The sequence below is a fragment of the Odocoileus virginianus genome, chromosome 29 (assembly GCF_023699985.2).
Source record: "Odocoileus virginianus isolate 20LAN1187 ecotype Illinois chromosome 29, Ovbor_1.2, whole genome shotgun sequence".
In the NCBI taxonomy this organism is placed as follows: Eukaryota; Metazoa; Chordata; class Mammalia; order Artiodactyla; family Cervidae; genus Odocoileus; species Odocoileus virginianus.
The window spans coordinates 13,196,528-13,219,793 of record NC_069702.1 but is presented as its reverse complement, the minus strand read 5'-3'; the positions used below and the strand labels follow the sequence as shown (position 1 = coordinate 13,219,793).

The 23,266-nt window shown below is 47.3% G+C and overlaps 1 protein-coding gene across 1 annotated transcript in view; it reads left to right on the top strand.

Annotated features, from left to right (window-relative positions):
* Positions 1–3,652: 3,652 nt before the first annotated feature.
* EVC2 (EvC ciliary complex subunit 2) overlaps positions 3,653–23,266 on the top strand; it is a 150,985-nt gene continuing 131,371 nt past the window's right edge. The window contains exons 1-4 of the mRNA XM_070458129.1: positions 3,653–3,908; positions 12,027–12,081; positions 17,278–17,444; positions 21,545–21,613. Coding sequence (XP_070314230.1) covers positions 3,708–3,908; positions 12,027–12,081; positions 17,278–17,444; positions 21,545–21,613 — 492 coding nt within the window. The 5' untranslated portion in view covers positions 3,653–3,707. The remainder of the gene's footprint in view (positions 3,909–12,026; positions 12,082–17,277; positions 17,445–21,544; positions 21,614–23,266) is intronic.

The following is a 23,266-nucleotide window of genomic DNA, read 5'->3' as shown; positions in this document are numbered from 1 at the left end:
CCCTGCCTTTTGCACTGAGCATGCCCGGCCAGAGGCGCGCTTCTCAGCCAGCAGAACCTTTGGGGAGGAGTCTTGTTTTGCAGAGGGCTCTGATTTCCAGCTGGGTAGAGGACCTCAGCCCGGTCCTCACCCGAGGAGGGTGTTGCTCGAGTTAAGTTTATCGAGTGCTTAGAATTTGTTAAGCCTTTAGCTTGATGATCCAAGTAACTTTCTTACCAGCCTTCTGAGATGGGCGTTACTACATGCGCCCCCGCTCCTGGCGAGGATCAGGGTCCGCGGTGAGTGATTCATTGCTGGTCTGACTCAGCCCTGCCCCAGACCTCTAGCAGTTGGCCATCCTTGGGTCGCACAGTCCGGCCCTGCCTCTGAACTTGTTTGCCTGAAGACTCCTGTTTACTGCTAGTTTCTTCGGAGATGGTCGATGCTTTGCTCTAAGATAACCTATAGGGAGATGCTTACAATCAGCCCTGGCTAGCCACGGAGATGCCACGTGGTCACTCATTCACTCAGCCTATCCAGAGACCCTACTGTCTGAACCAGCACCAGGCCAGCCATCAACCAGACAAGGTCCAGCAGTAAGGATCTCGCAGAAAGATAGGCAGATGAGTTCAGCATCTGTTCTTTCTTTAAGCAACATTTACTGATGCTAGCTCTCATTCTGGCTGCTGGTGTACAGACACCCACACACACCCACACACACACCCACACACACACCCCTACCCTTTGGAGTTTAATCTGACTTCTAGGGCACACATACACACACACACACCCCTACCTTTTTGAGCTTAATCTGACTGCTAGGGTACACAGACACACACACACACACACACACACACACACACACTCACATAGACACACACCCCTACCCTTTGGAATTTAATCTGCCAGGGTACACATACACACACGCACACACACACACACACACCCCTACCCTTTGGAGTTTAATCTGACTTCTAGGGTACACATACACACACACACACATACTCAGTCACTCACACACACACACCCCTACCTTTCAGAGCTTAATCTGACTGTTAGGGTACACACACCACACACACACACTTCTACCCTTTGGAGCTTAATTCCCTATGAGGGCCAGAGCAGAGGTAACATAGGGATCTGTTTCAAGTCCTTCACCTGGACTTCCAGCTCAAGTTTCTGGGTTTTCCCATCATTTCCTCTTCACTCCTTCCAAGCTGGCAAGATTGGAACTACTATGTAGATTTACTTTTGATAAATGAAGAAACTGACAGCTGGACCGGAGTCATGGCGCTTTCAAGGTCTTGCAATAGGAAACGGGGCACATAGAGTCACACCTGCTTCTGTCTGGCTTCAGGACTCACACTCTCTGCCACACGGCGCTTCTTAAATGTTTCCCTAGGAGCATCTCCAAGACTCTTGGGAACATGTCTGAGGGCAAAAACCAGAAGTTCTTGCTTTGTGCTGGCTATTTCTTGGCTTTTATTTTTAAAAATACAGTTTTCTTTCACTGCTATGTTTAAAATGGATAGCCAACAAGGACCTACCGTATGACACATGAAACTCTGCTCATTGTAATGGGGTGGCCTGGATGGGAGGGGAATTTGGGGGAGAATGGATAACTGTGTACGTATGACGGGGTCCCTTCTCTGTTCACCTGAAACTGTTACAGCATTGTTTGTTAATTGGCTGTACCCCAATACAAAATAAAGAGTTTAAAATATAGTGTAATCAGGAAGGGCTAATTTTAAATTTACACTGTATCTGCTTCTGTGACTCTAGCCTTTTTTTGTTATGATAAACATACATGATGGCCTGCTTCAGGGAGATAACCTGAGCTACCTATCTGTGAAGGACTGCAAGGAAGTGAAACTAACACATCCCCCTGCCAAGGCTTGCCATTCTAGGGGAATTTGCAAGGATTGAATAGTCTTTTTACTTTGTTTCCTCACCTCCCTCCCATCTCTGATCCATAAAACACAACCAGACCCTGATAAGATGGTTATTTTTGGACACTAACCTGTCGTCTTCTCTATCAGCTGGCTTTCCAAATAGTCGTCTTCCTTGCCTCAACACCTTGTGTCTCAGATTCATTGTCCTGTTGGTGTGGTGAGCAGGGGGAGCTTGGACTCAGTAACAATAGTGTTGTTTGCATTTTACTTTATTATACAATTGTTTGAAGGTAGAAATCATCCTTTAAATCTCTAAAAGAATTAATGCTCCAGCATTTAGCCTTTGGCCTTCTCACTCCTGGCACATGCTGGGTACCACTGACGGCAGTGAACCCCATGCGGAAAGCTTGTCTAATAAATTCTCAGGTTCCCAAACCCCACTGTCTTGTCCCTGTGAAGTCAGGAAAGGCCTATTGGAGGAGTAGGAGAAGGGGGCTACAGGCACCAGACTTCCTGGCCTGAGACTGCAGATAGCAGGAGACTGAAGAGGTGTGAGCTGTCCCTGAGGGCCCAGGGGAGTAACAGCCCTGCCCCCTGCCCCCAGCAGAGTTCTGGGAGATTCTTCAGCTGCTGACTCCTGGCTCCAGACACCAACTCCCCTCTTGGTGTCCCCAGAGAGGTAGGTCCCCAGTGTCTGGCCTCCGCCTGCAATGGCTTGGAGCAGCAGGGCTTGGGTCCTCAGCCAGAAATTGGACTGGGTCGTGGCAGTGAAAGCACTGGATACTAGCCACTGGACCAGTAGTCAGTGACAAGGGATCTGGCCCTTTGGCTTTGCAGAAAAGAATCTCCACAAAGACAGAAAGTAGTGAAGCAAGTCAAGTACAGGAGAAAGACTACAATGCCTGCGGATAAACACACGGGCAGATCAGATGGAGAGTCCCTGAGTTGTGCCCGCGTGGCAGTTTAAGTCACTTATATGGGACATTTCTTTGGGTTTTCCTTTGGCCAATCATTATGATTTGCCTGGTTCCCAGTCAAATTGATATTTGGTGTATATCAGGATCCTCCCATGTATACACAGGCATCTCTTAGCCAAGCTGGATTCTAATGAAAAGCCGTGTAGGTAGAACATCCCTCCACAGCCTGACTATCTGCCCATCATGGAACGTGGGAATGGGCTCTTGAGCTGGTCCAAGGGCTCATCCACAACGAGGGTTCAGGCAGTGGGAACAGACTGGGTTGAACTGAACCTAAAAGGATACGAGAACTGGCCTTGCCCGATGGCCACGAGCTGCCAATTTCCCTTCCAGCCCCTGCCGTCCTGTACCCCCGTGGTTCTCCTCCAAAAGCTTCTCAGTTCGCTAATGGGGTGAGGGGGAGAGGGGGACGAAGGGGGCCTGCTGCGCCTGCGTAGACTCGCGATTCCGTCCACTGCGTATCAGGGAAGGCTTGCCGGAGGAGATGGGCCTGAGCTGAGACTTAGAGACGGGGTAGGCATTAACAGAAGAGCACTTGGGGCCTCTCAGCTTTCTGGGAGCAGGAGTCACTCGATCTGATTTTGGTAGAGCCCCCGGGTGTAGCACGAACAAACCCAAGAGGGGCCACTTCTCGCAGGCCTCGCCTGGCTCCCTCTCTCCTTCCCTCCGTCTGGCGCTTGGTCCACGGCCTCCTGCTGGCCCGCCAAGCCCCAGATACCAGTGTCTTGTTCCCAGAAAACTTTCCGCGGAGGCTCGCACTGAGCATGCTCGGCGGCAGCGGGGCAGGGCCTGGGGTCCGGAAGCTGCCCCAACTCCGCCGGCACCCGCCACTTGTGGGGTCGCGGGTCCCAGGCGGGCGATGGATTCCGCGAGGGGCCCGGGGCGCGCCACGTGGGTGCTGGCCGGGAGCCTGCTGGCCGCTGCCCTGGCGCTGCCCGCGGAATCCGGGAACCTAGGCCGGCTCCCCGAGGGCACTGGTCCCCGCCAGCACACCCTGGGCCCGCAGCCTCTGCGGGACCCCTCCACGGCTCCCGGGGCGGAGCCTGAGCGGACCGCCCAGGTAAGGAGGGCCCGCCCCCAGTCTCGGGTCTGACTCCGGAGATTTGGTTTCACCTAAGCGCCTGGGGGGGAGGCCCCTTTGGGTTGGGGAAATTACCCGAAAGGGAGGGCGGGATCTGAGTAAGATGCAACCTTGGTGGATCCCGCTTGTGGCCGGAAAACTCCCTGGAAAGGTGGGGAAAGTGCTGTAGTTTGTGGCTGAGAGCTTGGACCTTGCAGGCGGCCGGGTTTATCCCCTTCGGCATCCCAAGAGCTCTGAGACCTAGGGCAGGTCGTTTCTGATCTGTACCTATTGCAGGGTCTACCCCAGAGGGTCGATGTGAGCGTTAACTATTGCAGGGTCTACCCCAGAGGGTCGATGTGAGCGTTTAGATGAGCTCAGCAGTGGAGGTAGAACGACTTTCACAGGTGAGTGTTCCGGAAGAGTGCAGCAGTTGATAAAAGGCACTGCTGGCTGGAGTTTTCTGCGACTGCAAATGTTGCCGTTTCTGCCTCACCCTGCCCTTGCCTCTGTGGTCCCTAACTCGGGAGGGCGCAGAGCTCTGGCTCACACCCTAGATACTTCCTTCTCCTCCTCTCCCAAATCTGATCACCAGTCCCACTGCCTTTTCCTCCTGATCATCTCTGATGTCTGCCCTTCTCCCATCCAGGCTGCATCCGTTAGGTTCAGTCCCCATCCCTCAGCCTCTGGCCTTTGATGACGGTTTCCTCTGGGTTACCCCCGCTCCCCTAATTTGTGTGTTCTACCATCATGTCCCCCAGCCTCTAGATGACCTGTCTGTGGTTTACATCTGACCGCTTTTCTCCCCTGCTCACATCCGCTTTCACTCTGACCCCAGTTGCAAATCCACACTTCTGCTCCCAGGAATGTCTGTCCAGTGGTCCGGCCCATTGCTGCCTTGTGGGCCTCCCAGCCCTTTCTCAGGGCCTGGCTCCTCTTAGTCTGTTGCATTTTCTATCTATAGGCTCCAGGGTGCCTGTTATACTCGCTGCAGATATTAAGTCTCTTAAATGAGATTCCTTTCACTAGGATTGGTTCTCAGGCTTTCACTAGAGAAGGCAAAATAACAATACTGTGTCAATTTTCTGAGCTTTTAGAAAGCTCATGATGAACATTTTCACAGGGTCCTTTCACTTGTTCCTGTCCGTTGAGATGGGAAGTATCTGGCCCATTTTGCCCAAGAGAAAACTGAGACCCAGAGTGCCATGCCCCCCAGGCCCGTCCTGTGCTCTCACATTCAGAGCCCACACGCCTGTCTTCACCTGCTCTTTCCTTTGGAAAGTCAATGCCAGAACATTCATGTAGATGTTTGTTGCCAGACCATTCCCAAGAGTGCTTTGAAAACCAGAGCATGAATGCTTGTGCTAACTTATTATTAATATCTCTATCCCTTCCTGCAAAGGGTGAGGTGATAGTCAGTTACAACCATTTCCCAGATGCTCTAAAACTGCTGTGTCCAGTATAGTAGCCCTGGCCACGTTGTGGCTGTTTGAATTTAAACATTGCAGGTGCTCGGTAGCCCCATAGGTTAGTGGCTACCATATTGGACAGCCCAGACCATAGCACCTTCCCAGCATCCCAGAAAGTTCTATTGGAAGTGTGCTGGAAGGAGCGAGACAGTGAAGACTTGAGTGGGCAAGAGTCTTCTGTGTTTATGGAAGGCCCTTTAGGCATCAGACCGTTCTAGGTGCTTGAGATATGAGAGAACAAGACCCTTCTCCCTCCCCAAGGGTGCTGGTTTCTAAAGGGCACCAGGTGGTATTAATCTATAGTGCTGCAGTTGGTAGTTCAGGCCATAGAGAAGTAGTGGGCAGAGTGGACTGGAAGAGATGGCTTTGAGCACTGTTTGGCCGGGGTGGTCAGAGAAGGTGCTTTGGGGAGGTGACAGTTAAGCAGAGCCCTGGATGGAATGAGGGAGGGACATGGGTGCTTTTGGAGAAAAACTTCCCAAAGGAGATCGTAGTTGAGGACAAAGGCCAGAGATAGTGAGGACCAATGCCAGAGGCAGGATGTGCTTGGTGTGGTCCAGGACTGCAAGGAGGCTGGTGTGACTGGAGCAGGGATGGGGGAGGAAGGAGGAGTGGGTGGAGGTGGAGCCAGAGGATGGGGAGGGGCCACTTCAGGAAAGGTCCTGTGGACCGCGGTTAAGACTCGGACTGTTATTTTGTTGGAAGCCGTGGGTGGGTTTTGAGCAGAAAAGTGACCTGCTTTGACTCGTCTTTTTAAAGAATCCTCGTGGCAGCTGTGAGAACAGAGGACCGAGGGCAGAGGTGAAAGTAACGACCAAGGGCGGAGGCAGGCAGGACACCAGGCAAATGATGGAGATGAAATGGACCAGGGAGTGGTCCATTTAGTGGACGGCTGCTGAGAAGTTGCTGGATTTGGGATATATATTCGAAAGTAGAGCCAGCAGAGTTTGCTGTGATTGGATGCAGATTGAGAGAGCCGAAGGGAGAAGTCAAGAATGAAAACAAGGACTTGGGCCTGAACACGTAGAAGACTAGGGATACTGTTAGCTCATATGCAGAAGCCTCAGAAGGCCATGGGGAATTCTGATTTGGTCTTATTGAGTTTGACCCTCCCCACCACGAGTCATCCAGGTAGAGATATGTAAGAGAGTGGTGATGGGTGAGTCCTGATCTGGGTGAAAAATCTGAGCTGGAGATCTTTACCAGGGAGTGTTCAGTGCACACATGCCTTTAAACCCAGTGTACACAGGGCCTGGCTGAGTTTTCCTTGGGGGTAAGTGTGGTTTGGGAAGGGTGAGGCCTTAGGGCAGAGGTCTGGAGTGATACCAAGGCCAGACCAGAAGGAAGAAAGGATTCAGCAAAGGAGATCAGAAAGTGTGGCTGCTTTTATAGGAAGGAAACCAAGTCTGTGACCCATGGGTCAAGGAAGGAAGGCATTTTGGGAAGAGACGATTCCCCAATGATGTTCATATCCCCATCCGTGGAGCCTCTGGGTGTGTTCCATCCCTTGGCAAAGGGAGATTGACATTGCAGATAAAATTCATGTTGCTATTCAGTGGACCTTGGATCATCCCGGTGGACCAGGGTAATCCTAAGGGTCTTTCAAAATGTAAGAGGGAGGCTGGAGAGAGTCCAAAGGAGAGTCCACGGAAGAAGGTCAGAGTGATGCCCCGTGAGGCCTCAACCTGCTGCTGCTGGCTTTGAAGATGCAGGAAAGGGCTATGAACTGAGGAGGGTGAGCTGCCTCTAGAGGCTGAAAGAGGCTCCCCCACAGCCTCCAGAAAAGAATGCAGCCCTGCAGACACCTTGATTTTAGTTCAGTGAGACTCGTATGAGACTCCTGACCTCCAGAACCATGTGATAATAAGCATATATTTGTTTTGAATTGCTTGGTTTGTAGTGACTTGTTACAGCAGCCATAAGACGCTAATACACTCCCATAGCAAATACTCCTGGTGAGTTGTGTGCAATGGGGATGGAGAACTGGCTGTGAAATAAGATCATCGAGGTCATGATGACCTTGCCAGGTGACCTGTGCCATCTTGGAGAAGGGCTTCACACAGGGAAGGGAAGGCTGCACATTGAAGTGGGTTATTGACTGGTGGTTGGCATGGTCTCTGTGGGGCCAGGCTGCTCACGGTGGCCAAGGAGCCCCCAGAGAGGCACCCCTAGGCTAGTGACACCCAGGAACCGCTGAGACCTCAGGGAGCCTCGGCCGAGAGGCCTTTCTAAGTTGTTTGCTCCCTGGGCACTTGGTATCCTGCTCCTCTCCCTGGAGTGCAAGTGTCTGTTGGGAAGGGGGCCTTTGTCCTCCCATAAAGTCAGGGGCCTTCCAAAGAGCCTGCTGTGCGGCGAGCACTGGGGAAAGACTAGATGGAGAATTCCAGGGGCAGGGATGGTACAGGCAGACTTGTGTGGGAGTTGGTGCCCTGTGGCACCACTGTCCACCCTAGAGACCTCAAAAATGAATTATTTTACTTTTTTAGTTAACAGATTTTAGTATTTAGAACAGTTTTAGATTTTAGAAAAGTTGTACACATGGTGCATAAAATTCATATGTATCCCCCCCCCAATGCACAACTTCTCTTACTATTTGGCATCTGACATTAGTAAGGTATGTGCGTGCACACATACTTGGCTCAGTCATGTCTGACTCTTTGCAACCCTATGGACTGTAGCCCGCCAGACTTCCTATGTCCATGGGATTCTCCAGGCAAGAATACTGGAGTGGGTTGCCATTTCCTTCTCCAGGGCCTCTTTCTTGACCCAGAGATCGAGCCCGTGTCTCTTGTGTCTCCTGCATTGGCAGGAGGATCCGTTTCCACTGAGCCACCTGGGAAGCCCTAGTAAGGTACATTTATTACAATTAATGGTCTAACCTTGACAAGCCATTGTAAAAGTCCATGTGTTAGTGTGTTAGTCGCTCAGTCGTGTCCGACCCTCTGAGACCCCGTGTACTGTGCCCACCAGGCTCCTGTGTCCACGGGATTCTCCAGGCAAGAGTACTGGAGTGGGCTGCTGTTTCCTTCTCTAGGGGATCTCCCCAACCCAGGGATCGAACCCAGGTCTCCTGCGTTGCAGGCAGAGTCTTTACTCTCTGAACCACCAGGGAAGCCCATAAAAGTCCATCCATAGTTTATTCAGATTTCCTTAGTTCCTGTACCCAATGTCATTTTTGGTCCCAGGACTCCAGCCAGGACATCACTTTACATGTAGCTGTCACTTCCTTTGTCGTGAGGACTTTGCCAGTTTGGAGGACTCGGTGGGGATTTTGCAGGGTGCTTTCTGTTGGGATTCATCTTGGGTGGATCTAGCAACATGATTTATGGCTGTTTGTGGGTTTGTTTTTTTTTAAATTTTGTTTTGTTAATTTTTTGTTGTTGTTGTTTTCAGATTTCATTCTAGTTTATTACAGTGAAAAAAATACCCCACTGTTCTAAGCACATATTCAATTTCTGAGCATCAAAGGAGACAGATTTAGATACATTAAAATGTTGTTTCTATGTTTATAATGATATTCAGCCACATAAAAAATAAGGTACAGAACACCTTGTCCTACAAAACAGCTTTGGGAATTTTTTTTGACTAGAAATTTACCAGTTTGGGAACATTAGCTTAGACATGAACATAAATTCAAGATACTGTTAATTAACTTATTTGAAAGAGTGGAGTATTTAAGAAAGCTGTTTCTACCAGTGGAAACAAAGATGGAAAACTGTCAAATAACTGTGAGTTGCTTGGAATTCTGCCTGGCTTCCAGAAATTAAGCTGGGAACAGATGTCTGCCCACACAGTGAAAATGATCCAATTAGTAAGTGTTTCCTTAAATAAAACACAAAATGAAAAAAATGATTCCTTAGCTCACTCCCAGTCAAAGGGGAAGAAATATTAGATAAGGTGGAGACTACGGTGTGGTCTTAAATTTCAGAAGTAGAGATGAGCAATTTTTCTGGGATGCTTTGCTGTTGTCATTGACCTTGAACTCTTGGCTGGACAAGAACTGGCCAAGTTGCTCTGCCATGAAATCACCCGCCCCGCCCAATGCACTGTACTTTATTAGAACGAGGTCCTTATGCAGGGCCTAGAATGGATGCTCTTAGATTTTTTTTTTTTCCTGGCAAATGGCAGCAAAGACTTATCCCATCAGTGTCTGGCACACAGCATTCTTCTCTGAGAAAATGGCACCTGTTTCCACCTTGTGGAAGGCATGTTATGAACTAGTGGTTGTTCTGAACACACATACCTGTCCAGGGAGATCTCAGGGACAGCGTTTCTACCAGACATGAGAAGGCTGGCCCCCATCACGTGGTTTCTTATTATTGCCATTTTTGCTGTTGTTGTGGTGACACATGGGCACATGCTCCTTGTTACAGGAAACAAAACAATGCAGGTGTCGTGGAGACAGGGTCCCCTTCGACTGTACACACACTCAGTCCCCAGGTCCCCAAGGCTAACACTTCTGCATACTCCTGCCTAGGCTTTTAAAAATAATACATGGTTATAATCTATGGTATTATGTGGCATATTTTTAAACATGTAACTATGTATTAAATCTATAGGTAATTAATGTTAAACATATTGTTAAATATCTACATATATTTTCAAATTACTAAATGTATAAGTATATGAACTAATAAAGTAACTTACTAAATTTGTAACTATATGTACTAATATGGGGTTTCTCTGATAGGTCAGTGGTAAAGAGTCCGCCTGCCACTGCAGGAGACACCGGAGACTAGGGTTCCGTCCCTGGGTTGGGAAGATCCCCTGGAGAAGGAAGTGGCAACCCACTCAGTATTCTTGCCTGGGAAATCCCATGGACGGAGGAGCCTGGCAGGTTACTAGTCCAGGGGGTCACAGAAGAGTTGGCCATGACTTAGTGACTCAGCATGCACCCACATGCACTAACATAATTTATATAAAAAATAAAGTGAATATAACTGTCAAATATATGATAATATATTAAATATTTATAAAATAAAATGTCCTTTTTATTAAATGAGACTGTATTATTCATCATATTATGATCCAGTAATCTCACTTGATTTATCTCAGAGTTTTTTCCTGGATGATCATAGATTTGCTTTATTTATGTATTTATATTTGTAGTTGTGGTAAAATATATATAACAAAATGGTCTTCCCTCGTGGCTCATCAGTAAAAAATCTGCCTGCAGTTCAGGAGACGCGGGTTGATCCCTGGGTCGGGAAGATACCCTAGAGTAGGAAAGGGCAACTGACTCCAATATTCTTTCCTGGGAAATCCCACGGACAGAGGAGCCTGGCGGCTACAGTCCATGGGGTCGCAAAGAGTCGGACACAACTTAGCAACTAAACCACCACCACCATACGGAACAAAATTTACCCTCTTATCCCTTTTTAAGTGTACAGCTCAGCAATGTTAAATACATTCACATTGTTGTGTTTCCACCTGCAGAATTATTTTAATCTTGTAACACTGAAACTCTGTCCCCATTAATCAACAACCCCCTATTCTGCTGTCCCTCAGCCCCTGACAGCCACCCTTCTACTTTCTGTCTCTGAATTTTACATATCTCCTATAAGTGGAATCATACAGTATTTGCATTTTTGTTACTGGCTTATTTAACTTGGCCTGATGGCCTCAAGTCTCATCCATGCTGTAGCCTGTGACAAATTTTCCTTCCTTTCAGGGCTGAATGATATTTCATTTTATGCATGGACCACTTTTGCATGGGCTTCCCTGACAGCTCAGTTGGTAAAGAATCCACCTGCAATGTGGGAGGCCTGGGTTTTGACCCCTGGGTTGGGAAGAGCCCCTGGAGAAAGGAAAGGCTACCCGCTCCAGTATTCTGGCCTGGAAAATTCCATGGACTGTATAGTTCATGGGGTCACAAAGAGTCAGTCACAACTGGGCGACTTTCACTTTCACTTTTGCTTATCCATCCATCCATTAGTGGACAGTAGGTTCCTTCTACCTTTAGGCTATTGTGAATAATGCTACTGTGAACAGCATGGGGCTTGGCCCACGTCAAGGGCTCTAGCCAAGGCACTATAGTAATAATCATGATAATGATTATTATTACTGTTTTATAGTGGAGGGCTCTGAGCTACTTTTGGGTTCAGTATTTCACAAAGATGTGATGGAGGAGTTGACTGAGCCCTGTTTGGACAAGTTTTCATCACTGAACAAGGTGAAGCAAGCTGGGAGGAGTTCTACACTTTCCAGAAGAAATACCTGAGGCTCAGAAAGTCTCTTAGACTTGTTCAAGGACACACAGCAGATAAATGGTTCCAGCTCAAATCTAGGTCTCCAACTCCCAAGCCTGTGTTTTATGTACCACTCTGTGAAAACGAGTGGGATCTTGGGAATTCAGAGGCTTGAGGCTCTCACCACATCAGAGGGTTCGTGAAAAGCAGAACTGGGATTTGAACTCAGGTCTAACTATATGAAATTCCATTACACTGTGCTGCCTCCCTAGACAGCTTCCAGGAATGCAGTTATATAATCCTCTCCTCAGATGCTGGTGGAGATGGTTAACTTAGAAAGATTTACATCAGACGTCAGGAAAAACAGGCAGCTCCACTCCACGCAAGCCATTTACAGAAATGACTTTTCAACGACTTCTAGTATTTTCTTCAATAACATCTTTCTGCCTTTGGACTTTTAGGACTTACCCCTTGGGATTTGGCCCAGTGTGGAAAACTCTCACATTACGACTCCAGGTAAGTTTTTCTCTTGGTTGATTTTTTTATTGATTTGACCAAGAGAGAGAACCAGACCCTAAAGTCATAGACCTCCTGCTTCTGCCTCCCTGGCACCCTGCTCACCTGTGTACCTTACAGAGCAAGGGCAGTGAGTCCCATTCCTGCAGTAGTGATCTGGGGTGCACAGATCTGAGTTCAGGTAAGGCGGTGATTGATTCTTGGTAAGATTCAATAATAATTGGTAAGAATCAAGAATCAATAATGATTCAGGTAAGGTGGAATCTTGATTCTCCCCTGAAGGTGTCTGATAAAGAACACAGAATGTGTGTATTAGTCAACTGTATGAGTTTCTTTTTGCTGCTGTAACAAGTTATCAGAGATTTAGTGGTAAAACAATATAGATGTATTCTCATATAGTTCTGGAGGGTGAAAGTTCACAGTCAGTTTAACTGGTCTGAAGTCAGGGTGTAAGCACTCTCTTCAGGGCCCTGGGAAGAATATTCTTCCTTCTCCAGGATCTGGAGCTTCATTCCTTACATCCTGCAGGTCATGACCCGTCCTGCATCCTCCAAGCCAGCAGTGTTGCTTCTCGCTTCAGTGGTCCCATGACCTTCTCTTCTGCTTGTCAAATCTCTCTCTGCCTCCCTCTGTAAGGACATCTGGGATTATATTTATGGCCCCCTGGATAATCCAGGTTGCTTCCTTATCAATTAAAAATATCAATAACCTCAGATATGCAGATGACACCACCTTTATGGCAGAAAGTGAAGAAGAACTAAAGAGCCTCTTGATGAAAGTGAAAAGGAGAGTGAAAAAGTTGGCTTAAAGCTCAACATTCAGAAAACTAAGATCATGGCATCTGGTCCCATCACTTCATGGCAAATAGATGGGGAAACAGTGGCTGACTTTATTTTTGGGGGTTCCAAAATCACTGCAGATGGTGACTGCAGCCATGAAATTAAAAGACGCTTACTCCTTGGAAGGAAAGTTATGACCAACCTAGACAGAATATTAAAAAGCAGACATTACTTTGCCAACAAAGGTCCATCTAGTCAAGGCTTTGGTTTTTCCAGTAGTCATGTATGGATGTGAGAGTTGGACTATAAAGAAAGCTGAGTGCCGAAGAATTGATGCTTTTGAACTGTGGTGTTGAAGAAGACTCTGGAGAGTCCCTTGGACTGCAAGAAGATCCAGCCAGTCCATCCTAAAGGATATCAGTCCTGAGTGTTCATTGGAAGGACTGATGCTGAAGCTGAAGATCCAGTACTTTGGCCACCTGATGCAAAGAGCTGACTCATTGGAAAAGACCCTGATGCTGGGAAAGATTGAGGGCAGGAGGAGAAGGGGATGACAGAGGATGATATGGTTGGATGGCATCACCAACTCAATGGACATGAGTTTAGGTAAACTCCGGGAGTTGGTGATGGACAGGGAGGCCTGGCGTGCTGCGATTCATGGGGTGGCAAAGAGTCGGACACGACTGAGCGACTGAACTGAGCTGAATTTAACCATATCTGCAAAGAGTCCGTTGCCATATAAGAGAACATGTTTACAGGTCGCTGAGATTAGGACCTGGGTGTCTTTGGGGACCATTAGTCAGTCTACCTGACTTTCCAGGTGGCTCAGCAGTAAAGAATCCATCTGCCAATACAGGAGATGCAGGTGACCCAGGTTCAGTCCCTGGGTCAGGAAGGTACCCTGGAGAAGGAAATGGCAACCCACTCCAGTATCCTTGCCTGGGAAATCCCATGGACGGAGGAGCCTGGCAGGATTGCAGAAAGTCAGACGTAACTGAGTACACACACACCGAAAGTCTACCATACCAGGTTTCAGAAATCCAACTGGAACTAACTTAAGCGCTGAGCAATTTGTTGACCCTTATCACTGAACTGCACAGGCCCTGGATCCAGGAGCATAGTGCTCTCAGGGCTCTGTTTTTCTCTTTCCATCGAGGCTCCTGCTTTTGTCTGGTGAGTGTCATTCCTAGGAACATTCTTTCCATGTGATTTTCCATGTGGAAGTAACTGCTGCCTCTTGCAGAAAGGAAGAGACTTTCTGTAGCTTGGCAGAAGTTCAGGGAAGACTAATGCACACAGTCTGAGTCCCATGCCAGTCCCCAGTCCCATCACTGGTGTTCTGGGTTCTGGGCTTAAGTCTGGCCTCCTGGGGACCAGGATGCGCTGGGATCCAGGTTTGCCTGTAGAGACTAAGCAAGAATCTTACTGATTAGTCAGGGAGGCTGCCCTGAAGGGAGGGTCCTGGGCAGGCAGAACAGACTTTTCATCCAGAATTGACACAGGTTATGAATACACCTTGTTTTATTCCAGGGATAAATGTATTTCATTTTCTGGAGGAGTTAAAAGTATTTTTCTTTATGTCTTTTGTTACTCTGCTGCACTCAATATGTAAGCAAATTTGGAAAACTCAGCAGTGGCCACAGGATTGCAAAAAATCAGCTTTCATTCCAATCCCAAAGAAGGGCAATGGCAAAGAATGTTCAAACTACTGTATAACTGCTCTCATTTTATGAGCTAGCAATGTTATGCTCAAAGTCCTTCAAGCTAGGCTTCAGCAGTACATTAACTGAGAACTTCCAGATGTATAAGCTGGGTTTTGAAGAGGCAGAGGAACCAAAGATAAAATTGCCAACTTTTATTGGATAATGAAGAAAGCAAGAGAGTTCCAGCAAATCATCTACTTCTGCTTCATTGATTATAATAAAGCCTTTAACTGTGTGGATCACCGCAAACTTGTGGAAAATTCTTAAAGAGGTGGGAATACCTAACCACCTTACTGGTCTCCTGAGAAACTGTAAGCCAGTCAAAAAGCAACAGTTAGAACCAGACATGAAACAACGGACTGGTTCAAAATTGGGAAGAGTACGACAAGGCTATATGTTGTCACCTTGCTTATTTAACTTATATGCAGAGTACATCATCTGAAATCCTGGGCTGGATGAAACACAAGCTGGAATCAAGATTGCTGGGAGAAATATGAATAGCCTCAGGTAGGCAGATGACACCACCCTTATGGCAGAAAGTGAAGAGGAACTAAGGAACCTCTTGATGAAGGTGAAAGAGGAGCGTGAAAAAGCTGGCTTAAGACTCAACATGGAAAAAACTAAGATTATGGCATCCAGTTCCATCATGTCATGGCCAATAGAGGGGGAAGAAGTTGAAGGAGTGACAGATTTTATTTTCTTGGGCTCAGAAATCACTGCGGATGGTGACTGCAGCCACGAGGTTAAAGCTTGCTCCTTGAAAGGAAAGCTATGACAAACGTAGACAGTGTATTAAGAAGCAAAGACATCACTTTCCCAACAAAGGTCTGTATAGTTAAAGCTATGGTTTTTCCAGTGTCATGTATGGATGTGAGAGTTGACCATAAAGAAAGCTGAGTTCTCAAGAAATGATGCTTTCGAAGTGTGTTGCTGGAGAAGACACTTGATAGTATCTTGGGCTGGAAGGAGATCCACCCAGTCCATCCTAAAAGAAATCAGTCCTGAATATTCATTGGAAGGACTGATCTGAACCTTACGCTCCAATACTTTGGCCACCTGATGTGTAGAGCTGACTCATTAGAAAAGACCCTGATGCTGGGAAAGATTGAAGGCAGGAGGAGAAGGGGACGACAGAGGATGAGATGATTATATAGCATCACTGACTCAATGAACATGAGTTTGAGCAAACCCCAGGAGATAGTGGAGGACAGAGGAGCCTGGCGTGCTGCAATATCCAGGGTCACAAAGAGTTGGATACAACTTAGCAACTGAACAGCAACAAGCAGTCTTTACAAAAGACTTTATAGAAATTTACAAAATCCAGTGTTTTCATTTGAGTAAAATAGGTTGAAGTGATATCATGATAATTATGGAAAACTTTTAGTCACTAATTAAGCAGGCGTTTTGGATAAGGGAGGGCCGTGCACTTAGGACTGTGGTTGTAGTGAGAGCAGAGGGTGGAGGAATGAGGTCACTGGGAAGGCTTCAGGGAGGGCTTCCTGGAGGAGGTGTTGCATCTAGGAGAAGGAAACAGGGAGAGGCTTCCAGGCATGTGGCAGCCCAAAGGTGAGGGAGCGAGGGTGCATTCAAACAGCTGCAGATTCACGACCGATGACCCATGTGACAGCACGCTAGCGGGGAGACCGCTGGGTAGTAACGCAGTGGGAGGTGGTGGTCAGGTCAGAGCTTGACTTCCTTCTGTACTGTCTGTGGACAGTAGCAGTGTCTGTCCTCATTCAGGTCTCCATCAGAGCGCACGGCTGGGCCTTCTGAGTACCTGGAGGAGCAGGGGCGTAGACACCCACACCAGAGACAAAGCCCAGAGTGGCCTTAAGATTTGAAGTCCAGTGAGTCTTTGTCCCGGAGCCCAAAGGACTGGACTGGGGTCTGGAGGTGGGTGTTCTGTCCCACTTGTGTGACTGACTCGAACAGTCCCAACTGAGCAGCCAGCCTGGGAAAGCACCTGCCGGTTTCCATGGTGAGGGCTCTTGATCCCCAGATGCTCACCTTTGTCCCCATTCCAATGTCTTGAATTGAACCACAGATGCTATTCTGGGGAAAAGGATACTGATTTTATCCAGGATCCAGTTCCACATTCTTTTTTTTTTTAATTTTAATTTTTCCTACGTTTATTTGGAAATTCTATAAACAGGGTTCCAAAGCAGTTCTAAAGATCTTGCTATCAATACTCTGTGTAAGGAAGAGTGAAAAACAGGATTCATTCTCAGTCCATATACAGTTTGTACTTGGACAGAAGATAAATGTTGAAAAGGCACGACTCCACAATTCTGGTCACTTCAGAATAGAAATTTACAGAGTGGTTAGAGGTTTTCCCAAGGGCATAGCTGGTGAGTGACAGAGCCAGGATTGGAACCTAGGGCCCTCTGATGCTAGGTATGTAGGAATCACCCATGCCTCCTCCCTTACCTAGCGGTTCTGACTCAGTCAGTCTAGAGGCGGGCCAGGAGTGTACATTTCCGCCTACAGCTCAGGTAAGAAATACACACTCCAAGAAACTCTTCTTAAGCTCTATGACTCTCAATGAGAACTTCTCACCTTCTTGGCAAAGAGATAAGTCATTCATTCATTCACACCCTTGTTCACTTACTCAGCAAAGATTTTCCAAATGCCTGCCGCGTATCATGTGGTTTGCTTCCAGAGTTTAATCATTGCCTTTTGGTATTATGTAATGCATGCACATTGCTGTTTTGCAGAGGAGGCACCATTTGGAATGAAATTCAGTAAGGAAATTGAAGTCTTTAACCCACCCCTGTCTTCTGCAGCCTCTAGTGGACCACGGATTCATTCCGTCTTTGCTTTTACACACTCGTGGCCTAGGAAGACCTTGTTTAAAAGAGACTCTGCTGTAACACACCGCCTGGTAAGTGACGTGTTCATTTCTTTTAAAGACATATCAGAAGTTATAAAGCAACCGGTTTGGACCACTTGGATAGAAAATGTCACAGGCTTTTGTTCCTCCTCCAAAAAACACCTATTCTTTCTCTTTCACTAAATATAGTTATCATTAGGGAGCAAATCCATTTTTCTTTACAGAGAGCTGCTTCTTCTATACAATATACAGTATTTAGATGAATAGGATATGTGAATCTGAGCATTAGGCAGCCTCATCTGCTGGTTCTAAAGCAGTGCATAGGGTTTTGCTTTAACTGGATTGATTCACTTGCACCTGTTATAAAAACGCTGCCACTGATAATAGTGCCAAATGTTTAAAAAGTATTTTCCACTCACCAGGCATGTTGTTGTTCAGTTTCTCAGTCACGTCCGACTCTTTGCGACCCCATGGAATGCAGCACGCCAGGCTTCCTATCTCCTGGAGTTTGCTCAAACTCATGTGCATTGAGTCAGTGATGCCATCCAACCATCTCATCCTCTGTCGTCCCCTTCTCCACCTGCCCTTAATCTTTCCCAGCATCAGGGTCTTTTCTAATGAGTCAGCTCTTCGCATTAGGTGGGCAAAGTATTGGAGCTTCAGCTTCAGCATCAGTCCTTCCAACGATTATTTAGGACTGAGTCCTTTAGGATTGACTGGTTTGGTCTCCTTGCAGTCCCAGGGACTCTCAAGAGTCTTCTCCAGCACCACAGTTTGAAAGCATCAATTCCTGGGTGCTCATCCTTCTTGTCCAACTCTCATATCCATACATGACTACTGGAAAAGCCATAGGCTTAGCGCTTTCTATGCATAATCTCACTGGAGCCTCATTATAAGTTTCTTAAACAGGTACTATTTTTATTCCTTTTTTACAGATAGGAACTGAAGATTGGAGAGATTAAGGAGTTTGTTCAGGGTCCCACGGGTCGAAGTGGCAGAACTAGGATGTGGGGCCCCTGCTCTTAGCCGCTGTCCCTGCTCCCAATGTTCTTCATACCGTGTAATGTGTTGTGCCACGTGAGGCTGACTCTCACCTAAAATGGCTTGAGAGCCACTGGGTTCAGCCAACAGGCTACCACGCTACAAGCTCCTCCTTGGCCCTCGGCTACATTTTGTGTTAATCTCCTACATTTTGTATCAGATAGTTGTGTGACAAATTATCACCAGCCTGGTGGCTTAGAACAGTGAAGTTTATTCTCTCCTTGTTTCAAGGCAGGAAGGCCAAAGTCAGGTGTCAGCAGAGCTGTGCTGTTCCCGGGAGCTTGTAGGGGAAAATCCATCCTTATCTCTTTCAGCTTCAGTAGCTTTCTTTGGCTTGTGGCTGCATCACTCCAATCTTTATATTGGGATTCTACAGAGAAACAAAACCTGTAGGATGTGTGTATACACACACACACAGAGATACACACACACACGTTTGTGAAGGAGGGAGGGGGAGATTTACTTCAAGAAATTGCTTATGTGATTGTAGGAGCTGGCAAAGTCCACGATCTGCAAGTGTGGCCTGGAGACCCAAGGAAGAGCTGATACTCAAGTTGCAAAGGTCTCTGCACAGAATGCACTTTTCTGTAGGGGAAACCTTCATCTTTTTTGTTAAGACCTCACCCAAATGGGTGAGGCCCACCCACACTATGATGGGTCATCAGCTTCCTTCAGAGTTCACTGACCTCAATATTAAATCTCATCTAAAAAATACATTCACAGTGACATCAGGAGGTAATTGACCAAGTATCTGGGAACCATGGCCAGCCAGTTGACACCTAACATTTACTGTTATGCTCTCCTTTCACCTTCTTGTGTCCTTTTTTATGTGGGTGTGTCTTCTCCTTTTCTGTCACTAATGAGGACACTTGTCATTGGATTTAGGACCTGGCTAAATCCAACCCACCTGAAATCCAGAATGATCTCATCTTGAGAGCCTTGCTTAATTATATCTTCAAAGACCACTTTTCCAAATAGGGTCATGTTCCCAGGTTCTGGGCTTCAGGACGAGCTGCATCCATCCACCATGGTGGTCATCAGCTTTCCAGTCCATGCTCCATCCCCCTCCTGTGTGTCTTTGCCCAACAAACTGTGTTTATCTGATTGTCACATGCAGGATACTGTGTAGGGATCTGAAGACTAGAAAGCCAGATGCCTGACCTCAAGGACTTGCTGGGGTCCTGGCACGTCAAAGCATGAGGGTGGGGTCATGGACAGAGACTCAGCCAGAATCAAAGGCCTCAACAGCTCATGCTGCTGCCTGTGGTCAAAGTGTTCTCAGAACATCACTTCTGCTCTCTGCGTCTTTGTTCATTTCTACACTATATACAATGAGAGAGTGACGCTCTGGAGAGGGAGTGTGCCCTACGCGAGAATCATAGCATATGGAGCTATATCTATAGCTACCTATACCTATCCTATCATAGCCTACGGAGCTTTAACCAGCACACTGCCTGGGTAGAGTCCAAGCTTCCTACCTGTGCAGCCTTGGGCAGGTGGTTAACCTCCATGAGCCTTAGTTTCTTCATCTGTAAAATGGGAGAAATAGAATTCATGTGTGTACAGTGACAGATATACGCCTGGAACTTGGGAAAGAATAGCCATTGTTAGGATTATTGGTATCACTGAGAGCTGCCTTGGTCTGTGATTCACAGCGTGGCTCCACCCACCGCAGATGAAAGTGGGCGGGGCAGAGAGTGGGGATGCATGGCGTGGGGTCAAGGGGCATGTGCAAGGATGAAAACGAACAGGTAGCAGCTATGTTGACGAGGAGCAGCGGGGCTGGCATCCAGTGGGTGAGCCCTGGCTTTCCACTGGTTTCCAGGGGAGGCGTCATGGGGCTGTGTGTGTGTGAATTGCTCAGTCGTGTCCAACTCTTCGCAACCCCATGTACTGTAGCCCACCAAACTCCTCTACCCATGGATTTTCCAGGCAATAATACTGGACTGGGTAGCCATTCCCTTCTCCAAGGGATCTCCCCGACCCAGGGATTAAACCCTGGTCTCCTGCGTTGCAGTCAGATTTTTTACCACTGAGCCACCGGGGTAGCTGCTCATGGGGCTGGAGGAGGCCAATCCTGGGTGGATTCTCTGCCTGTTAATGCGCAATCCAGCTCACAAGAAGCACCCCAACACACCATGGTCCGTGTTCACTAGGTTCCTGCTGTGTGGCTTGTGTACCCCACTCAGGACATGTGCGTGTTGAGCTGCTCACTCGCTCAGCCTTGTCTGAGTCTCTCTGTGCAACCCCATGAACTGTAACCCACCAAACTCCTCTGTCCATGGGATTCTCCAGGCGAGACTACTGGAGTGGGTTGCCATTTCCTCCTCCAGAGGATCTTCCTGACCCAGGGATCAAACCTGCATCTCCTACGTCTCCTGCATCGGCAGGCAAATTCTTTACTACTAAAGACCCCGCTGTTGGGAAAGATGGAAGGCAAAAGGAGAAGGAGGTGGCAGAGGATGAGATGGTGAGATAGCATCACTGACTCAATCGACATGAATTTGAGCAAACTCAAGGAGACTCTGAAGGACAGGGAAGCCTGGCATGCTGCAATCCATGGGATGGCACAGAATTGGACACAACTTAGCAACTGAACAACGACAAGGCCTAGGAAGCCAGGATATGTGAGCAGTCTTTAAAGGATTTTTCCATAGCTCTGCTCACATTCCTCCTGCTGAAGTGTCAGCCCTGCTTCGCTGAGTCCCTGTGACAATGATGTCATTGGCACGTACCTCTGAACAGGACACAACCCCATGTCATCACATGTCCATGTTTTTCTTTATTCGTAGGTTTTAAGTTCCAGTTCTGTAGGACTTAAAGAAAAAAAATCTTCAGGGTCAAAATGCATGACTACAGAAGCAACCCTTCTACCCTGCCTTTTACTTATTTATTTTTTGGCCACATCCCACAGCATGTGGGATCTTAGTTCGCAGATCAGGCATCTAGTCTGTACCCCCTGCACTGGAAGCGTGGAGTCTTAATCACTGGGCTGCCAGGGAAGTTTCTCCAACCTCCCCCCACTTTTAAAAGTTCATCTTGTATTTTTATTTAACATGTGTGGCATGAAATGTTTTTCATTTTCTAATAAGTTCTACATTTTATTGTAGTATGGAGACATTTCAAGAGACGTTCAAGGGACTTCTGAGAATGGAGTCATTTTTCAGAAATGTGCAGTGGTGAGTGCTCAAAGGTGGTTTATGTTTAAAGAGAAAGTAATTGAATTTGCTGAAAATGTGTATTAGTTTTGTATGTTATGTATTTAAAGACCTGGCAAATCACATGGCCGTCTACCCATGTCTGGACACGGGTGATAAAGTGACCCACAGGGATCCCATATTTTATATGGAAGCACCAGACTAAGATTTTTTTGGTCACAACAAAATCATTACTGAAAATCCTCTGTGATTATTTAAAATGGGAAAGAAAGCATGTATTTTCTTTCAGATTTTAACAGTGATATGATGCCAACAGTTTACAGATTTATGTAATGTCTTTAGGTGTTTGATTCTTACTAATCTCTTGAGATGACCTTCACATGATCCTTGTGTTGAGGGTCCCCAAGACCATCGTCAGGTTCCCTAGAAGGACTCAGGGAACTCAGAACAGCTGCTCTACTCACAGTCACAGTTTATTACAGCGGAACGATAAAGATTATAGTCAGCAAAACCAAGGGCTCGTAGGACAGAGTTCTGGGGAGACCAGGCCCAAGACACCTGGTCTTCTCCCTGTGGAACTGAAGGAACAGCATTTAATTTTTCCCAGCAATGGTGTGTGACATCACCAGGGAAGCTCACCCGAGCCGTGGAGTGCAGGATTTTTATTGAGGAGCCATCATGTAGGCATGGAGCACTCACGTCACTGACCTCAGTTATTTAGGTTACCTGAACATAGCTTGGCTGAAGGCCCCCACCATGAATTACATGGTTAGTGCAAACTACCTGGGGTGGCCCAAGGCCATAAGTATAGCAAGACACTCTTACCAGACAAGATATTCCACGGGTTTTCAGGGCCAGTCTCACAGGAGCTGGTCATCTCTTTGGGATAGGCAGGGTTTGGACAGTCCAGATCTGCTTAGCCTACCATGTACTGCACAGCTCTCATTGCGGCCCAGCCCTTGGCTCTCTTGATTCACTTCCTGGAATACAGTTGGAGCTCCCAGTTTCTCCTGTGTCCTCCTAGAAATGTTTCCTGCTACATGAGCATAGTTATGAGTGTGTGTGTGTGTGCGCCCATGTGCACATACATACACATATCTTCTTTCTTCCCCTTTTTACGTAGGTGACTACTCTATACACCAAGTTTTTCAATTTGCTCTTTTTTACTTATTACAATCCAGAGCTCACTCTTCTTGGGGCTGTACATGGCTTCCCTCTCTTTTCGCAGCTCCTCTGTCTCTTTCAGCAGAGCTGGGGTGAAGGAAGGGCAGGAATGGTGGGAAATAGGCTTTGAGAGAGGGGGCAGGGCAAGGTGCAGAGGCCAGGTGGGGAGCCAAGCTGGAGATGGGCCACTGGCTTTGAATAACCAAGCTGTGCAAGCACATGGGTGGGCAGAAGCTGGAAGGCGACTGGCCGCGAGACAGGAGACCAGCTCAGGGCAAACTTGGGGATCGGATGGCAGTCAGAGGACCTGGACTGGCTGGGGCTGAATCTTCAAAATAATGAATTAAGAAAGCGCTACTGTGTGTTTTTCTTGGTGATCCCAGTTGTGACAATCTCTCCTACTGTGGTCCCATGCATGGATGTTTTTTCATCCATGTTTCTCTGTGGTTTTACTGAAGTTCAGGGTCCTGGTTTCTTTGAAATGATCTGAGCAACAGCTTGTCAAGAGGG